Source organism: Nematolebias whitei, chromosome 15 (assembly GCF_014905685.2).
Source record: "Nematolebias whitei isolate Nwh7 chromosome 15, NemWhi1, whole genome shotgun sequence".
Taxonomy (NCBI): domain Eukaryota; kingdom Metazoa; phylum Chordata; class Actinopteri; order Cyprinodontiformes; family Rivulidae; genus Nematolebias; species Nematolebias whitei.
In genome coordinates, this window is record NC_056512.1 from 35,513,494 (window position 1) to 35,530,984 (window position 17,491).

General features: G+C 39.1%; 1 protein-coding gene across 2 annotated transcripts in view; it reads right to left on the minus strand.

Moving 5' to 3' along the window:
- Window positions 1-271: 271 nt before the first annotated feature.
- Window positions 272-17,491, minus strand: part of trip10a (thyroid hormone receptor interactor 10a) — a 30,872-nt gene continuing 13,652 nt past the window's right edge. The window contains exons 6-16 of one of the 2 annotated variants that reach the window (XM_037689096.1): window positions 16,482-16,586; window positions 16,251-16,379; window positions 15,656-15,802; window positions 15,387-15,575; window positions 6,677-6,838; window positions 5,465-5,488; window positions 4,773-4,882; window positions 4,413-4,545; window positions 3,332-3,420; window positions 3,100-3,233; window positions 272-1,023 (exon numbers count right to left, since the gene is read on the minus strand). In XM_037689096.1, coding sequence (XP_037545024.1) covers window positions 872-1,023; window positions 3,100-3,233; window positions 3,332-3,420; window positions 4,413-4,545; window positions 4,773-4,882; window positions 5,465-5,488; window positions 6,677-6,838; window positions 15,387-15,575; window positions 15,656-15,802; window positions 16,251-16,379; window positions 16,482-16,586 — 1,374 coding nt within the window. In that variant the 3' untranslated portion in view covers window positions 272-871. The remainder of the gene's footprint in view (window positions 1,024-3,099; window positions 3,234-3,331; window positions 3,421-4,412; window positions 4,546-4,772; window positions 4,883-5,464; window positions 5,489-6,676; window positions 6,839-15,386; window positions 15,576-15,655; window positions 15,803-16,250; window positions 16,380-16,481; window positions 16,587-17,491) is intronic. The other variant, XM_037689097.1, reaches the window with a different exon arrangement.

The window sequence follows — 17,491 nt, forward strand, 5'->3', positions numbered from 1 at the left end:
TTACTCCCTTTGTGGCTAAAGACAGTCCACGGTTTGTGCAAGGAGAAAAAGCAATGTCCGAACAACCTGCATTCAAAGCACAACTCTTTTTCAAAATAAATCACACTTTTGTAATAAATTATCTTCAGTACAATTTCTAGTACAAAACAGCAGATGTTATTTTTGAACAGATGTAAAATGCACCAACAGCTGCTGAAATTTATTGCTAAAGGTCTGAAATTAAACGATACGGTTGTGATTGTCTGAACGTTGAAGAGTTTTGTATACGGTCTTTTTTTGTGTGTGTCTGTCACCGTGACAGGAGAGCTCTCCGCGCTGCCGAGCCCCACAAATTGCAACAAATGAAAAGAGTGAAAAGTTCTTGGTACAAAATATAGAGGACACTCAAGTGGCATCGCAAATGGAAACGTGGCACACTTGAGACAACGGACAAATGAAAAGAAAGGGGGTCATAAATTCTGAGCTCTGCTGCAGTGGGTTAGAGCTGCTCGGTTTTTACCTGAAGACACAAACAAGCGAGGTAACGTCATCTTAAGCATCAAAGGTGTTCAGACTTAGCAGCGGCGCTCCTTCTCTTCCATCACCTTCTCTCGCATTCAGGAACGAGAAAAGCTCTTGCACCAAAACTGTGCAAATAACGAGACTATGGGACTTGGTAAAATGAGAAATAACTGCAGTTATTGTAGTGGGTAACTGGAATTACATTTATGCACCACTCCTCTGCATACAGAGGGCACCTCTTTCATCAAATCAAAGCAGTTCTGAATCCTCTGGCAGTCTTTCCTATTCATCACGTGCTTCTTCCTGATCGGTACAAAGGGAAGAGCTGCGAACAGCTTCAGGAAGAGTTGACCTGATTGTTTCTTCTTCCTCATTTGTTTAGAGCGATGGAGACGTAAGATGTAGGTATGTAGCCTTCATCTCCATTGTTCCTTCGCACACGAGTCCAACCGTCCCCTTTATCCTCTTCTACCACAGCCAGCACTTCCCCTTCCTGCATAGAGATGGTTCCTTCACTCGCACCTGAGAGGGGAAAAAGATTGACAAGAGAAATCCATGTGACACTTTAAAACAAGTTTACAGAACTATGAGGGGGAAACTGAATGAATAGTTCTGAAATGCACTCCGACTGGTCAGTGAATTTACTGTCATAGTGCCAAAGTCTGTAACTTGTATTAGAAATCAAGCTACGTTGATTTAGAAAATAAACCACTTACCTTATTTTTCCCCAAGTCGCACCTTTTTACATAAATTTGCAACTTCTGCGACTTATACATCGAATCGACTAATATATGGTTTTTCCCCAGATTTATAATAAAATTTTTGGCTTAGATATGATGATTTAATTCATTCTGACATGAAAAATATTGAACACTACCATTTGCAGCCGCTAGAGGGCCCTTAAGTCTTAAGGCAAGCCAAATGTCTCATTAATAGGTAAAAGTGGCGATTAATGAGACACTTGGCTAAGCCACCTTTGTCTCTCTCTGGAACTCCTGGAGCAAACGTCAAATTAGCTGAGTTTTGCTGCACCGCCCAGGCGAACGAAATGCAGCTGATTTGAGCATTAAAGAGCATTTACAGTGCCTTGCGAAAGTATTCGGCCCCCTTGAACTTTTCAACCTTTTGCCACATTTCAGGCTTCAAACATAAAAATATAAAATTTTAATTTTTTTGTGAAGAATCAACAACAAGTGGGACACAATTGTGAAGTTGAATAAAATTTATTGGATGTGTCAAACTTTTTAACAAATAAAAAAACTGAAAGTGGGGCGTGCAATATTATTCGGCCCCCTTGTGTTAATACTTTGTAGCGCCGCCTTTTGCTGCAGTTCCAGCTGCAAGTCTCTTGGGGTTTGTCTCTATCAGTTTTACACATGGAGAGACTGAAATTCTTGCCCATTCTTTTTTGCAAAACAGCTCGAGCTCAGTGAGGTTGGATGGAGAGTGTTTGTGAACAGCAGTCTTCAGCTCTTTCCACAGATTCTCGATTGGATTCAGGTCTGGACTTTGACTTGGCCATTCCAACACCTGGATACGTTTATTTGTGAACCATTCCATTGTAGATTTGTCTTTATGTTTTGGACCATTGTCTTGTTGGAAGATAAATCTCCGTCCCAGTCTCAGGTCTCTTGCAGACTCAAACAGGTTTTCTTCCAGAATGGTTCTGTATTTGGCCCCATCCATCTTCCCATCAATTCTGACCATCTTCCCTGTCCATGCTGACGAAAAGCAGGCCCAAACCATGATGCTGCCACCACCATGTTTGACAGTGGGGATGGTGTGTTCAGGGTGATGAGCTGTGTTGCTTTTACGCCAAACATATCGTTTTGCATTGTGGCCAAAGAGTTGGATTTTGGTTTCATCTGACCAGAGCACCTTCTTCCACATGTTTGGTGTGTCTCCCAGGTGCTTGTGGCAAACTTTAAACAACACTTTTTATGGATATCTTTGAGAAATGGCTTTCTTCTTGCCACTCTTCCATAAAGACCAGATTTGTGCAGTGTACGGCTGATTGTTGTCCTATGGACAGACTCTCCCACCTCAGCTGTAGATCTCTGCAGTTCATCCAGAGTGATCATGGGCCTCTTGGCTGCATCTCTGATCAGTCTTCTCCTTGTTCGAGATGAAAGTTTAGAGGGACGGCCGGGTCTTGGTAGATTTGCAGTGGTCTGATACTCCTTCCATTTCACTATGATTGCTTGCACAGTGCTCCTAGGAATGTTTAAAGCTTGGGAAATCTTTTTGTATCCAAATCTGGCTTTAAACTTCTCCACAACAGTATCTCGGACCTGCCTGGTGTGTTCCTTGGTCTTCATGATGCTGCTTTGAACAGAACCCTGAGACTATCACAGAGCAGGTGCATTTATACGGAGACTTGATTACACACATGTGGATTCTATTTATCATCATCAGTCATTTGGGACAACATTGGATCATTCATAGATCCTCAATGAACTTCTGGAGTGAGTTTGCTGCACTGAAAGTAAAGGGGCCGAATAATATTGCACTTATTTATGTTTTTTCCACTTTATTAGACATTTTTGGACTGATGCGACTTTTATGTCAGAAAATATGGTCGTTGAAACACTAACGTACCGGGGAAGCTGTACATGGCTGTGCATCTTCCTATAGGAGCTGCTAGTTCCTCGTCTTCAAAATCATCATCAAACTCGGCATAGATGGCTTGGGAAGAATCAGCAGGAGTTTCATCAGAATGAGCTCCATCAGGGCTGGAAAAGCAAGCAAACAAATAAACAATACTTTCTTCGCACAACTAACCTGATTTAGTTTCAAGCATTATTTTTTCTGCTGGAAGAAATAATCTTACCTGAGCGCATCATGAGCACCGTTATTGTTAAAAGTGTGGGTTTTATATCGCATTGTTTCACCTCGAGCTCCAGCTTCTGTCAACCAATTCTTGATAAAAAGGGAGAAAAGAAGAATAAAAATGTGCTTAATGCGTTAAATGCACTTACAAATGAGAGTTGTAACTCTATTGATCAAACCTTGAAAATATTACGTGCCATTTTGTGCAATTTAACAAAATGTCAGAGTACATGTTGAAGGACTCTCAGCTATAAGCACTTCAAACTGTGGCATAATATCTGTAAAATGACTACCGTATTTTTCAGACTATAAGACGCACTTAAAGTCCTTTAATTTTCTGAAAAACAATCAATAGTGAGCCTTATAATCCATTGCGCCTTATAAAATCAGTTTGAGGTCAGTAAGCACAACCAGAATTAATACATGTGGTTATTGTGAATGAGTTTAATAAAGTTTGACTTATTTGACTGTTTTGTTTCGCTTAATGCGCCTTGTAGTCCGAAAAATACGGTAAATGATAGCCTTTTGAGTATATTATTAAAAGGTCAGCTGGATATGGCAGCCATCTTGAATTGGCTCCAAAAGGTAATCAGTTGTAGAGGTACATCCACTTGTTCCCTATAAGTTTCATTAAAATACATCCAGTAATTTATGAGATGCTTTGCTAACAGAGTTCACTACAAATCGCCAATAGCAAAGTTTTAAACAAAGACCTTTAGGGCTCAAATGTGTGCTATCAGTCTGAGCTACAAATTGGATTTGTAAAATTGACCGAGCTAAAGGCAAGTTAGTGTTTTCTGTCGTCAGTTGACTGTGGAAGCCATTTTTAATAGGGTAAAGCTTAAAAGTCATGCAAATAGTTGTGCAACCACAGACTATTTTGGGCAAAAGTCATTAAGATTTATCCAGTGGTTGATGAGATATTTTGTAAACAGATAGACATACACACACACACGCATACAAAGACAAGGCAAAAGCATTGTCCCCCTTTACTTTTCAGTGAGAGGCAGTTTTGTGTAATTTTGTTATCATTATAAATAGACGCCTGTATATTATGAATAAACAACAGGGGGGAGAATTACCTCATACTTGCTCATCTCTCCTTTGAGCCGCTCGATGTTCTGAGACGTCTGACTGATTTGGGATGCAAGAGTAGCCGGATCTCCCATTTGAGGGTTTTTCTCATAAACATCTTTCATCTTTCCGAGTGCTTCACTAAGTGGAGAAAAGAAAAGACGGCAACAAGAGCAAGGAGAAGTAAAAGTGACTTTTGGAGAAACTCTGCTCCCTGCAGAGCTCAGGGGTGGGTAAACAATTCAGATACACACAGAGAACACAGAGTTGTTTACACTGCATGAATATTGTATCCACATTTCCTGAAGAGAAACTCTCACGTTGTTACCAATGCGCACAAATACACACAAATACACACAAATACACACCTCTGATCTACTTCCTTCTGCAACTCTTTGGAAATTTCCTCTAATTTCAGTTGTAACCTTTTCCTGCGCTGTTCTGGCGGAAGATGGCCAAAGTCTTCTGTCACCGTGGGCTGTGCAAAATCACAGGAAGGGCGGGTTAGCACAAAAAATTTAACATTTTCAAAAGAATTTTATCAGCAAAAGCAAAAGAAACAGGCAAACTGATGAGAAACACCAAGACTGTGGTTTGAGATCAGCTCAAAAGATACAGTTGAACAAGTTTTCAATCACTTGTAGGGTTTGAATTAATAAAAAGCCAGGGATGAGCAGATTATCAGTGAGCTGAACACAAAACCTTCACCCATGTACTGGCAAATACAATGTAGCACCCATTATAAGTTTGTAGAGTTTTAACTTTTTAAGAAAAGAAAAAAAACTAAACAATAAATCAATAATTATAAAAGGGAATGAATGGGAAAAGTTAGGAGCCAAAGTGCACAGAAAATCTGTTTTTTTTTGTTGTTCAGCTTCCTTTGTGTCAACCAGCATCCGCCCTTCCTCCACCACCAGATGGCCACCTCTTCCATTTAAACTTAAAAAGACTTTCTTGGAGCACAGAAACATTAGAGAAGGAAAACTACAGAATAAGTGCCCGTGTTTGTGTGTCAAACAAGTGAGAACCCCACACCAGCGTTGGAATTATATTACAGTACCATGACCTTGTCTGGGGTAAATTTCTGGGGGGGCAAAAAGAAACAATACATGTAAAAAAAAAATAAACAAATGTTTCTTGTCAAACATTGAGCTTCCTTTATTTTAACCCACATCCGCTTGAAAAAAATCTAATGTTAGTTTAAACATGTAAAATCAGTTAATTGTTTGAGGAGTTTAGCAACTTTTGGACAGAAACAAGCCACTAAAGCCGCTTCTCCACGGCTTTTATCAGTTCGCATCAACTCAGCATCGGCCAATTGTGTCTCCATTACCTGTCCCGCTCAGTTTTTGGATCTGCTTCAGCCGTGGTTCCAAGCGAGCTCAGCTGAGCTGAGCAAGCGATTTTGACGTCAGCAAACAGCATCCCGTCGATTGGCCCCATGAGTCAAGGCTGCACTTTCAAACTCCTCATGAGGTGCCATTTTCAAACTGATTGTTACAGAGCGTACTTTCCCAAGACAGAGGTGGCGAGCTGCAAATCCCATGTAATCCCATGACCGATGATGAGGTGCAAACCTTTATACCCATTTTGGCTGACGAGCGCATACAGTGCGAGCTCGACGGAGCCACGAGGAACTAACGAGTGTACCAGGATGTGTCTGAAAAACTGGCCACCCACGGCTACGCTCAGTAGAGGTGCACCGATCCTATGTTAATATCGGTATCATTACAGATATCGGAAATAATTCTGGATCGGGTATCGGTGACAATGTGACCGATCCATAAGGACAGGAGCCGATTGCCATTTATTTTAAATATCTGCCAACTAAGCTAGTGAAGCTATTGGTGTGTTGAAGTGTGGTGTACTGGTGCAGATTTGCAATAAATTTGTAATTCAGTACATTTATGTCTGCGTTTTTTTTTTGTTTTTTTTAAGTTAAGTTAATTCAGCATTTTTTTTCTGTATTGATCGACATCAGATTGGTATCGACCAATACTAAACATCAGATATCGGTATTGATAACAGAAGTGAACAACGTGGCTCGGTGCATCCCTAATAAAAAATGTTGAAACCATTAAAAAAAAAAAAGAAATCTGACGACTGCCCCCTTTGCGCTGCTGATCATGCCCAGAGAATCCCACCCACTGAGTGAGGGGCACACACACATTTGAAGAACTGAATAGAAATGAAGCGATTAGACTCAACAATGGAGAAGCGGCTTAATAGTGGAGGTGTCCTAGTACCCGAATCAACTCCTCTTGTCACTCACCGATCTCTTGAGTGTCCTGAAGGAAGAGATTCTGGGTTTGACTGACTTATTGATCTCCTTCAAACAGTGCGACAGGGAGTCCCGGCCAAACTTGGGGGAATGGGATCCATTAGAGGGTGAAGCGTCAGGGTGTGTGAAGAAAGGACCGAGTGTGGAGGAGAGCTGGGGTTGGGCAAAAGTACCAGCACCCGATAATCGAGTATGCAGGTATGAGATGGTGTATGAGGGAGAGAGGGGGAGGTGGGGACAACAGAGAACAGGGGAACAAGGAAGACAAAAACAAAAACCAAACATGGTGACAAAGGAAAGAAAAAGACACCATCAACACCTTAAAGCGCACCACAATGCATGGAAGACAACACAAACCCAACACACAAGCTCAAAGAACATAAAAACAAACATCACTCTTATTGTTAAAAAAGGCCCATTCCATGCAAACGCATGGAACAGTCAATTATTTTAGAAAACTTTCTAAAAATGTATTCTACTTCATGTCTGCAGCACATAACAGAAAAGTGGAGACAGATCCAAACATCTAGGAACTGAGAGGACCAGTTGCTGGATTGTTTGTATGAGAATATTGTTTCAGTCTTGTTTGAGGTCATGATGTTCAACAGTCCTTGGTTTTCATTGCAGGAATTTTTTTTTTTTTTTTTTTTTTTTTGTTTCGTGATGTGTCAAAGGTTTTTATTTGGTCAGAAGTCTGGACTGCAGGCAGACCAGTTCAGCGCCCGGACTCTTCCACTATGAAGCCATGCTGCTGGAATGGGCGCAGCATGCGGTTTAGCAATGTCTTACTGAAATATGCAAGACCTTCTTTAAACAAAGACCCATCTGAATGGGAGCACAGGTTGTTTTAGAATCTATATACAGTAGTCCCTCGTTCTATGCAACTTTAACATATGTATTTGTATATGTACTGCACAGTAGCTACGTACTGCAAAATTTTATACGGGTACTAAACAGTCTTGGTCCGGTTCTGACTGGCTCTCTGCAGCCGTTGAGCATCAAGATGCTTTTAGAGCGAGACAGACCTTCAGAGAGCCAGCACAAAACCACACAATGGTCCCGAGTGAATCCAAATAATCCAGAGGGATAAGGATGAAAAAAGTCCCGGTGAGCTCCGAAGAAGACATCGGACCTCCAAGCAACGTCTCCCCACTTGAGAGGCTTCCTGGGCCGGCAAGCAGCATTCAGATTGATTGATGAAGCTGGAAGTAGTCCTGGTCCAGTTCTAGTTTGGTTCTGGTCGACTCTCTGCATCCACTGAGTGTCGAAGTCACTATGAACAAGGACCAAATTTTTTCCGGATCGGATCAAAAATTTCCCTGCATTTCAGCAGAAAGCAATGGCTGGAAGCACTGTTGGCTTCTGGGTAATGTAGTCCTTTTGACTGGCCTTACTGTGTAGACTTATTGAGAGAAAACTAGAAAATGGCAGCGCCTGTTCAAACTATTTTTTGTTAACTTTTTACTGTATCCCATACTGTCCCAGTCACGTGAATTTTTATTCTATTTTTTTCCCTTTCGGCTGCTCCCTGCATTAGGGGTCGCCACAGTGAACGAAGACTTGTCAGTTATTTTAACGCCGGATGCCCTTCCTGATGCAACCACAGACCACCAAGCTATCACAGCCCTCTGTGTGGAGCAGAGAGCTGCTATCTAGGACACCCGGAAGAGCAGATGGTGGGGGTTAAGGGCTTTGCTCAAGGGCCCAGAGTGTGACAAATGAAGGTGGGGGCAGGTGTGGGTGCTTCACCTACCCCACTCACATTTTTGATGTCGGTACCAGAGCTTGAACCGGCGATCTTCCGATCACAGGCCCACCTTCTCTAACCTCTGCGCCACCACTCCCCAGTCCCAGTCACGTGAATAATAGTTGACAATCGTGTGTCGTGTGCAATCCTTATTTTTTGTTGTTGTGTACAATCTTACTTTGAAAAACCATGAAAGAGCGAGTCCATAAAAGTCGAACCGTGAAGTAAGAGGGACTACTGTATACTTTTCTGCATTGGTGGTGCCTTTCCAGATGTGTAAAGTCTGACATTGTCATTGGCATTAATGCCCCCTCATCCCATCATAGAGGCAGGCTATTGAACTGTGCACTGACAACAGGTTGGATGGTCTCTCTCCTTTCGATACAGAGACGTGGGGTCCGTTGTTTCCAAAAATAATTTCTAATTTTCTCCCATCTGACTGCAGAACAGTTTCCCCTTTTATTCCAGTTAACTTTAAATGAGCATCATGACTCCGAGAAGATGGTGGTGTTTGTGGATGGAGTTCACTTAACGTTTTTTCTTTGCATGATAGAACTGGATTTGAGGATGGCACAGTGAACTGCATGCACTAACAATGATTTGAGGAAGTGTTTCTGGGTCCAGGCAGTGATGTTCATAATTAGGCCTGTCACGATAATAAATTTTGCTGGGCGATTAATTGTCTCAGAAATTATTGCGATAAACAAAAATATTATTTGAAATTTGACCATAATTAGTAATTAGTAATTATGGTCAAATTTAAGAAGAAATGTTGGTTAATTTTTGTGTCTAGTACCTTTTTTGACCACTGGATGTCAGCATAAGACTGTTTGAACCGAAGGATGGATAGTGAGGGAGCTAGCAGCGTGTCTCTAAGAAAAATGGGAGGGAGGCCCATTGACGTGACATGGGCTGTCTCCCATTTCTGTTTTTCGGTTCTCAAAATGGTGGACGCTTGGTGTGGTTTGAGCTCTTTAGCATAGCATTTGTCACACAAAGCTTTTAATTAAAAAAAACAGTAAACAAGTTCTCAGCTTCTTTTTGCAGAGAAAAACAACTTTTTAGACGAAGGCACGGGTTTCAACCGTGAATTTTTGGAGCTTTGACAAGACAGAGGGTTTTTTTGTTGTTGATGTTTACCAATAGATGCCGTTTTTCCTTTGAACCACTGCTCATCTTTACTTCCGAGATGACAAGCCTCTTAAAAAAAGCTTTATTTATAATCAGTTCTCTTATTGGCCTGTTGCCAATTAACAAAATTAATCTAATTTTAACTTGATTGAAGAGGTTGTTTTTTTTTAAAGATATTCTTTACAAACCACTTAGGCAACAATTTCATGCAATAATTTCATGATAATATCAATTTTTTTTAATTGTCTTTCGAACATAAAGTAAAAAATAAAAAAAATCCGTTTTAAAAAAAGTCCAAAAGTCATCATCATTAACAACCGAAAAATAAAGTCGGTTAGCTTCAGCTCAAAAACTCAAGATGAACTTAAAGAGTTGTGTGGATGTGTTTCCATGGGATGAGCAGACTCAAAAATAAAAATAAGTGAACTCCACAGTGATCAACCAGCAGCTTGAAACTTGCAGCAAAACTCAAACATAAAGCCAGAGTGAGCCCCAATGAGGATCATAAGAAAGGCACAAAAAACACATTGATGTTGCTCAATTTTAGCAAACTATGCTAAATAAGCTTTATATGACCCTTTTCAGCAATTAAAAGTTCTTGTGTTTGCTCGTTTGGAAAATGATACGGTTTACAATAATCAGATTTGTTTATAACCATTTTCAGAGTTACGCTCTAAACTTTTTAGGATTGCAATTTTCCACAGTGAAAAAAGATTTTTAAACAGCCAATACAAGGCAATATCCATATCGTAAAAATATCCTTGTGAAAAATTCAGCAAGAGAAAATCTGTTTAAAATTTAAGCAGCAGAACCCTGAGACTGACCCACATAAACAGCCCTACAGCTATTAAACCAGTACAGTTGTTATAAATAGCCTGCTGAATTACCACAGTGGGATTGTGAGGATGGATTTTTGGGGCTGGGCAAACAGCCTGTATTAGAGTTCTTAACCTGACAACATATCTGCACAGAACTACATAAATATTCTGGAAGGTCCATTAGCTAAATTACACAGGAGGCTGATGGCGTCTAGCCTTCAATACAGTGTCTAAAACGGCCTCACAACAAGCTCCCATGTGTAAATACTGAGAGTTTGAAGCGCAGGACTGTTATTACACGAACATGTACTACTTTAGTGCTACTCGTCCCAAGAGTTATGGAGCTCTAAGTAGAGGAGAGAAGTTAATAGGAATGTTCAGTGGCCAGACTTGAACTGAGCTTACTCAAACCAGTACACAGCCAGTCTCCTGTTCGCACATACTTCTAAAGCCTAATTGGGAGAGCCTGACTGATGACACAGAGTTCTGTGCCACACACACACATATGCGCACGCACACACACAAAACAGGAAGCGTGCACAGCAGAACGCAGCTAGTAAGACGTGCAGAAAAAAAAAAAAAAAAAAAAGGCATGCTGAACAAGCAAACACCGCAGGGAAGAAGGAAAGGATCATTAAGTCCTGGGCCTGGAGGAGTGGACCATGAGCTGGTTAGCAGTCAGCCACCCATGAAACTGGTTGAATTCAAAACTAGTGCGCTTGCAGTTTTATTACGACATAGTAGGTGGTTTGCACACACACAAAAAACTAAAACTAAAGAGCAAACGCAATCATTTCTGGCATTACAAACCTGGTGTCATTCTGATGTAGGCAAAAAGATGATGCGACACCTAACAGCAGGTTGGATTGGGGGTGGGGTGGGGGGCTGTGGAGGGAAAACTCAATGTTTGGGTCTTGTGCTGCTCAAAGCACAAGCAGCAGAACGCTGGCTGTCGGTTGAACGATTGGAAACCACTATGAAGAAATGAGGAAGATGTATAAGGATGGGGGGGGGGGGGGGGTGTTTAATCGCTCACAGCCAGGGACAGTCATGCAACAAAACTTGTCTGAAAAGCTCGAGGTTTTTGAATGTGGTCACTTATATTGAGAGGAGAATGGCTCATGCGTTATTGTATATTTATTACCTACAGCTTCACCACACGTGCACCGTTTCCAGCTCTGCCAGGCAAGAAGTCATGACTTATCTTATCTGATCTTATCTAGGACATTAGTGTTTTTATTTTAACATTTACAGCATAATAAAGCTTTAAGTTGGAAATTAAACTGTTGCCTTGTGAATAAAATACAAGTAAGAAATTCAACTTTGTGCATGTGTGTAATGAATTTGCATTCACTGGAAAAAAAAAAAAAAAATGCCCGTTTCACAAAAACATCGAGGGTACTGAAGTGTTATCAGTCAACATCTGTTGACATATACAAAACAGAAAACTGTGGAAAAGTTTGCTCTGAAAACATTTAACAGTGTTTGTGACTTTCAGGTTATGAGTACAAGTTCTTGCTCAGTTTTCACATCTCGAAACTTTAACGACTGAAACGCAGCTGTCTAACCATCTTAACTGCTTCCTTAATTTGGTTCCTGAAAAACAAAGAGTGATGAATAGAAAGAAATTTAAATTTAGTCACTTTTAGGACCTGTAAAACATTTCCAACGACAACAAAATACGTTTCTCTGCTGCAATTCCAGTTGTTGTATTGTTGCTCTTTTTCAAAGCAGCTCAACCAAATTAAAACATTTAAGCTGTAAAGTATTGGAGCATCGTCATGCATTTGTTTTATGCATCAGAAAGTGTCACTTCACATGAAGGAGGAGGACCCAAATCCAAGACTAAACACGCAGGAAGACAGGCAAAAACAAAAAAACATATGTTTATTTTACAGAACAAAACCAAGGACGATGACAAAGAGAAGCTAAAAGTTCAGATATAAATTCACAACACATAAAACGACTTGATGTGAAAACGGAGACGAGTACAAAACTTGATACAGAGCAGGAAATGATTACAGAACGTCACCAAAGAATCTGGCAGAGAACAAAAGAAAAAAAGAGTGCGTATGGAAACTGAAAGGTGTGATTGATTAAGAAGCTGCAGGCAAGAAAACGAGACGACAAAGACGGTAATGTAAAGTTCAAATGAGAGTGACTGGGAAAATCTTCAGGAAGTGACAAACAAGAGCAAAGTACGTTCAAATAATAAGACAAAAACCAAACGACTGCTAGTTAAACACATTAACTGTACATAAAGCTGTGGTAGAGCAAACAGCAATGAATAAAAAACAGCTAAAAACTAGAACACTTGCATTTCCTGCGAAAATGCAGCATAAACACTTGTTGCAGAATAACTTGCTGAAAAACAGCTAAAATTAGCTAAAAAAAATCATGCTAAAATGTAGCTGAAATGTAAGAACAAACCATTAGCAGAAGAAAGCAGAGAGAATACACTTGCTGAATTAGCTTTAAATAAGCAGAAATGAGCACAAAAATTAGGAAACAAGCAAAAAAAAGCTGAAATTGGTAGAAAGAAGGTTAAATTACCAGATTAAAGCAAAAAGAGCTCCAACAAGCTAAAAAAATGTGGAATTACATGAAAAAGCTAAAATTACCATAAAACCAGCTACATGGCAGCTGAAATTGCAGAGAAAGCTGAAACTATCAGAAATAAGCTGAAAGGAGCATAAGAAGCTTGAATTAACATAAAGAAGTTAATTAGGATGAAAGTAGCAAAAATTACAAAGAAAAACATGAATTACCATAATCTGAAAACAGCTTAAATTAGCTAAAAAAAATACTAAAAAGCTAGCTGAAAAGTTAGAACAAGCTTAAATTAAAAGAACAAAGCATAAAGAACACGTTTGTCCAATTAGGCTGAAAGAAGCAGAAATGAGAAGAAAAAAATGGAAATTACCTGAAAAAAAGCTGAAATTAGGAGAGAAAAAAAAACAGATGAAAAGTAGCTAAAGTTGGAAAAAAAAGAAGCTTAAATTAGCAGAAGGAAGAACAATTTAGCTAAATTAGGCTGAAAAAAGTTTAAATGAGTGCAAAAATGTGAAATTAGCTAAAATTAGCATAAAACGGCTAAATAGTAGTTGAAATAGCAAAAATATGTTGAAACTTGCAGAAATAAGCTGAAAGGAGCATAACAAGCTTAATTAGCATAAAGAAGTTAATTTGGCTGAAAGTAGCAAAAATTACAAAGAAAAACAATGAATTCCCGTAATCTGAAAACAGCTTAAATTAGCTAAATAAATGCTAAAAAGCTAGCTGAAAAGTTAGAACAAGCTTAAATTAAAAGAACAAAGCAGAAAGAACCTGTTTGCCCAATTAGGCTGAAAGAAGCAGAAATGAGAAAAAAGTGGAAATTACCTGAACAAAGCTTAAATTAGGGAAAATGTTTAAAAAGAACAGATGAAAAGTAGCTAAAAATGAAAAATGAAGCACAATTTAGTTAAACTAAGCTGAAAAAAGTTTAAATGAGTGCAAAAATGTGGAATTAGCTAAAATTAGCATAAAAACAGCTACAGTAAATAGTAGTTGAAATAGCAGACAAATCTGAAACTTGCAGAAATGAGCTGAAAGGAGCATAACAAGCTGAAATTAGCAGAAATAAATTAGAAGAAGCATAACAAATATTGTAGATAGCAGCAAGAATCTGCTAGGAGTATAAAGGAGTACAAAACAGCAGAAAAAACAGCTGAAATTAGCTGAAAAAAAGATTAAATTTGTACAAGGAAGCTGAAAGAAGCTGAACCGAACAAAATGTGAATGGAGCAGTAAAAGGTTGTAAACAGATCTAAAGATTTGAAGGATGTACAACAATCTCAGTTAATTTTCTATGAGAAAAAAAAAATGGCAGAAAAGACTAAATATTTTTAAAAAACTCAAGTTGCACCAATACCAAAAGTCACAGCACGATTATCCTGAACGAGCTGAACGTTTTGATTTATGATTTGTTGAAATAGCACAAAAATTGTGGAACGAGAAAGATGCCAAAAAATGTACGGAAGAAAAATGGATCACAATGGAGTGAATGATTCAGAAGCATTCATACCATTAAACCTATTTAGATTATAACTCTTTCGCTAAACATGCTTAAATCTCTTGGTCCAAGAGACATACTATATTTAAAAAATAATAATAATAATTTATTTTAAATAAGATTTTTTTTTATGAAAGAGCCATAATATAGCAACTAGAATTGCAGCAGAGTATCTGTCTTTCAAACGCTGAGCAACAACATTTAAATGAGGCCTAATAGGTCCAAGACAAATCAAAGATTTGACCAGATTTCGTTTTTTCAGGTGAATGGTGACATGCTCAGACTTGGGTGTCTTTAGGAACGAGGGCCTAAAAAATTTGTCACAAAGCTGAAGTGAACAAAACAATCTGCCCTCTGACTGGACCATCTGAGCTGTGACTGAGCTGCTGCAGGTCACTAGATTAGTAAAGATAAAGGGTCAGAATTAGCACTTGTAACTTTAGAGTCTGTATTTTACTATATTTGAAATATTTCCTAATAAATCATTTATGAATTTGCACTTTAAAACAAGTTGTGTTTAACTGTATTTTGTTCAAAGTTCAGAATTATTGGAACAATGCAATATATTGACATGCCAATGACTTTTATATTAATGTACAATCAACTACTGCCGTATTTTTTGGACTATAAGGCACACCAGATTATAAGGTGCATTAAGCAAATAAAAGTCAGATAAGTCGAACTTTATTCAACTCATTCACAATAGTCACATAAAATCAGTTCAAGGTCAGTAAGAACCAGAATCCATACATACATGTAAGGATGATAAGGCTCACTGTCAATTTTGGGTGAAATTAAAGGATTTTAAGCGCGTCTTATAGTCCAAACTTTTGAATTTCAAAATCCATAATTCAGTATTCTTCTTCACTCCTTCACTGCCCACTTTATACAAAGTAGAAATATGTTAGGGTGGAGGCACATCACATGTTTTAACAAAATAAAAAGTCCTACCTTACTCCTTCTGTTGAAAAGCCAAAAGTTTTTGCCCTTGTTCCTCCCCAGAAGGTCCATGGGGCCTTTAGGTGTACCCAAACTACTGTCAGAAGAGGCTCGGTTGATTCCTTGGCTGTAGTCCTCAAACTCCACGTCTCCAGGACGCTCAAATCCGGACTTGTTCTGCTCTATTACAATCGCTGTGTCCTACGATGAAGGCGGTTAGGAGTGAAATAATATGATAAAATATAAAAAAATAATATGATCAGTCTCTGAAACAAACTCACATTCTTCTCATTAACGTTGGTGCCAGCTTTGGTAATGCCTTCCAGGCACTTTCCAATGATGGGCATCACTTGCTTTTCTGTGTCTGAGAACAACATGTAGCCTCGTGCCAACTTCTGTATTCGCCTCTCGTCCAGATCCTGCAATTTCTAAAGAAAACAAAACGGTTACTCAGACTCTGCCATTAGCAGACAAAACATTAAACGAACGTATACTTCACTGGAAATCTACAACTTTCATTATATATATATTGTTTTAACTCCTCCGCCAGGACAAATTTCCTGCTTTACGGTTTGGTTTACACAAAACAGGACCGTCATTTAGCAAATGAGCAATATGCTTCATTAAATAAGATGTGAAACTAGCGCCTAAGCTTTTATACTCGGGAAATGTTTGTGAAGTTGCAGCTCAAGCAACGTTGACTCCAGTCTTGTTAGTGAAGCAGACATTTAATTGTGTTTTAAGCGACACAAGTAATTAACTTCACTTTTTTTTTTTTTTCTGTAAAGACTACAAGATTTGGAACAGTTAACACTGCCATTCTGCAACCCAGCCAAAACACAACAATAAAAACTGCTGCAACACAACAGGTCTTACATTGAAAACATGTGGCATGTCAGTAAAATAGAACTGGCTCTGCTCTTTGTTGTATCTTTGGAGCTGAGCAGCATAGTCGTTCTTACTCTCCTCCGCTGTTTGGGCCTTAAAATGAGCCTGCTGTTTGGCCTGAAACCACAGAGCAAAAAAACAAAAGTAAAAACTGACACTGAACGATTGAACCGTGTTAAACTCTTTTTGTATGAAATGTAAATTTTCCACACTCCTCACTTTCTCAACATCGGCTTTTGTTGCGTTGATGTCCAGATCCGTCTTCTCTGCGTTCTGTGCTGCACGCTCTGCTTCTCTCCACTCCCTCTCAAAGCGCTTTTTGCTCTGAGAGGAAAACAGTTCAGTTCATTAAAGTGAGGCCCGAGCTTAAATCAAATGTGAAGAGTATTTTCTAATTAAAGCAGTTTGATTGCTTGTTAGGAGAGATTTAATTTGAATAAGCAACAAACAAATATATATATATATATATAAATATAATACAGATGCAGGAGTTTAAAATGCTTTCCACTGTGATTATCTGGTTTTACTATAAACAAATAACGCCGCCTGCCTGACCACACCGACTAGGAAATAATTCCCGAACAGATTGCATTTTACCCTGTCACTCTGACCCGAACCGACACTGATTAAAGGCCTCCCATCCATGAAGGAATGCATATCTCCCACCAGCTTTCATTCCAGAGAGTTCAATTAAGATCATCTTATAGAGGAGAAGACAGAGCACAGTAGTCCCTCGTTTATCGTGGGGGGTTCCGTTCTCAGTCCACCGACAACAAGTGAAAAACCGCGAAGGAGGAATAGTAGTACAAGTAGTTTATTTTAGTATTTATATATACAGTAGTCCCTCGCTACTTCGCGGTTCATTTATGGCAGATTTTCTAAATAAGATTGGACATGACACAACTGTCGGATTGATGGATGAGCCATGGATTGTTTATTTAAAATTAATTATTTTAAATGATTTTGCACCATGTGTGAAGCCCACAAGTGGAGGGGGAAGCTCCCTCCTGCAGCTGATCAGCTGATCTCCATCTCTGCCACGCGCACACATTTCTCCCGCTGCAGCTTTGTGAAGGGATAACCCTTTGATGTCCAGATGCACCGATCCGACTTTTGTCTTCCTAATTAAAGTTCAAAATATGTCACATCGTAAAAATCCTCATAATCACAAAATATAAAGTGTTAAAAGTTATTTTTCAATACTTTAGAACTTCTATGATCAGTTGTTG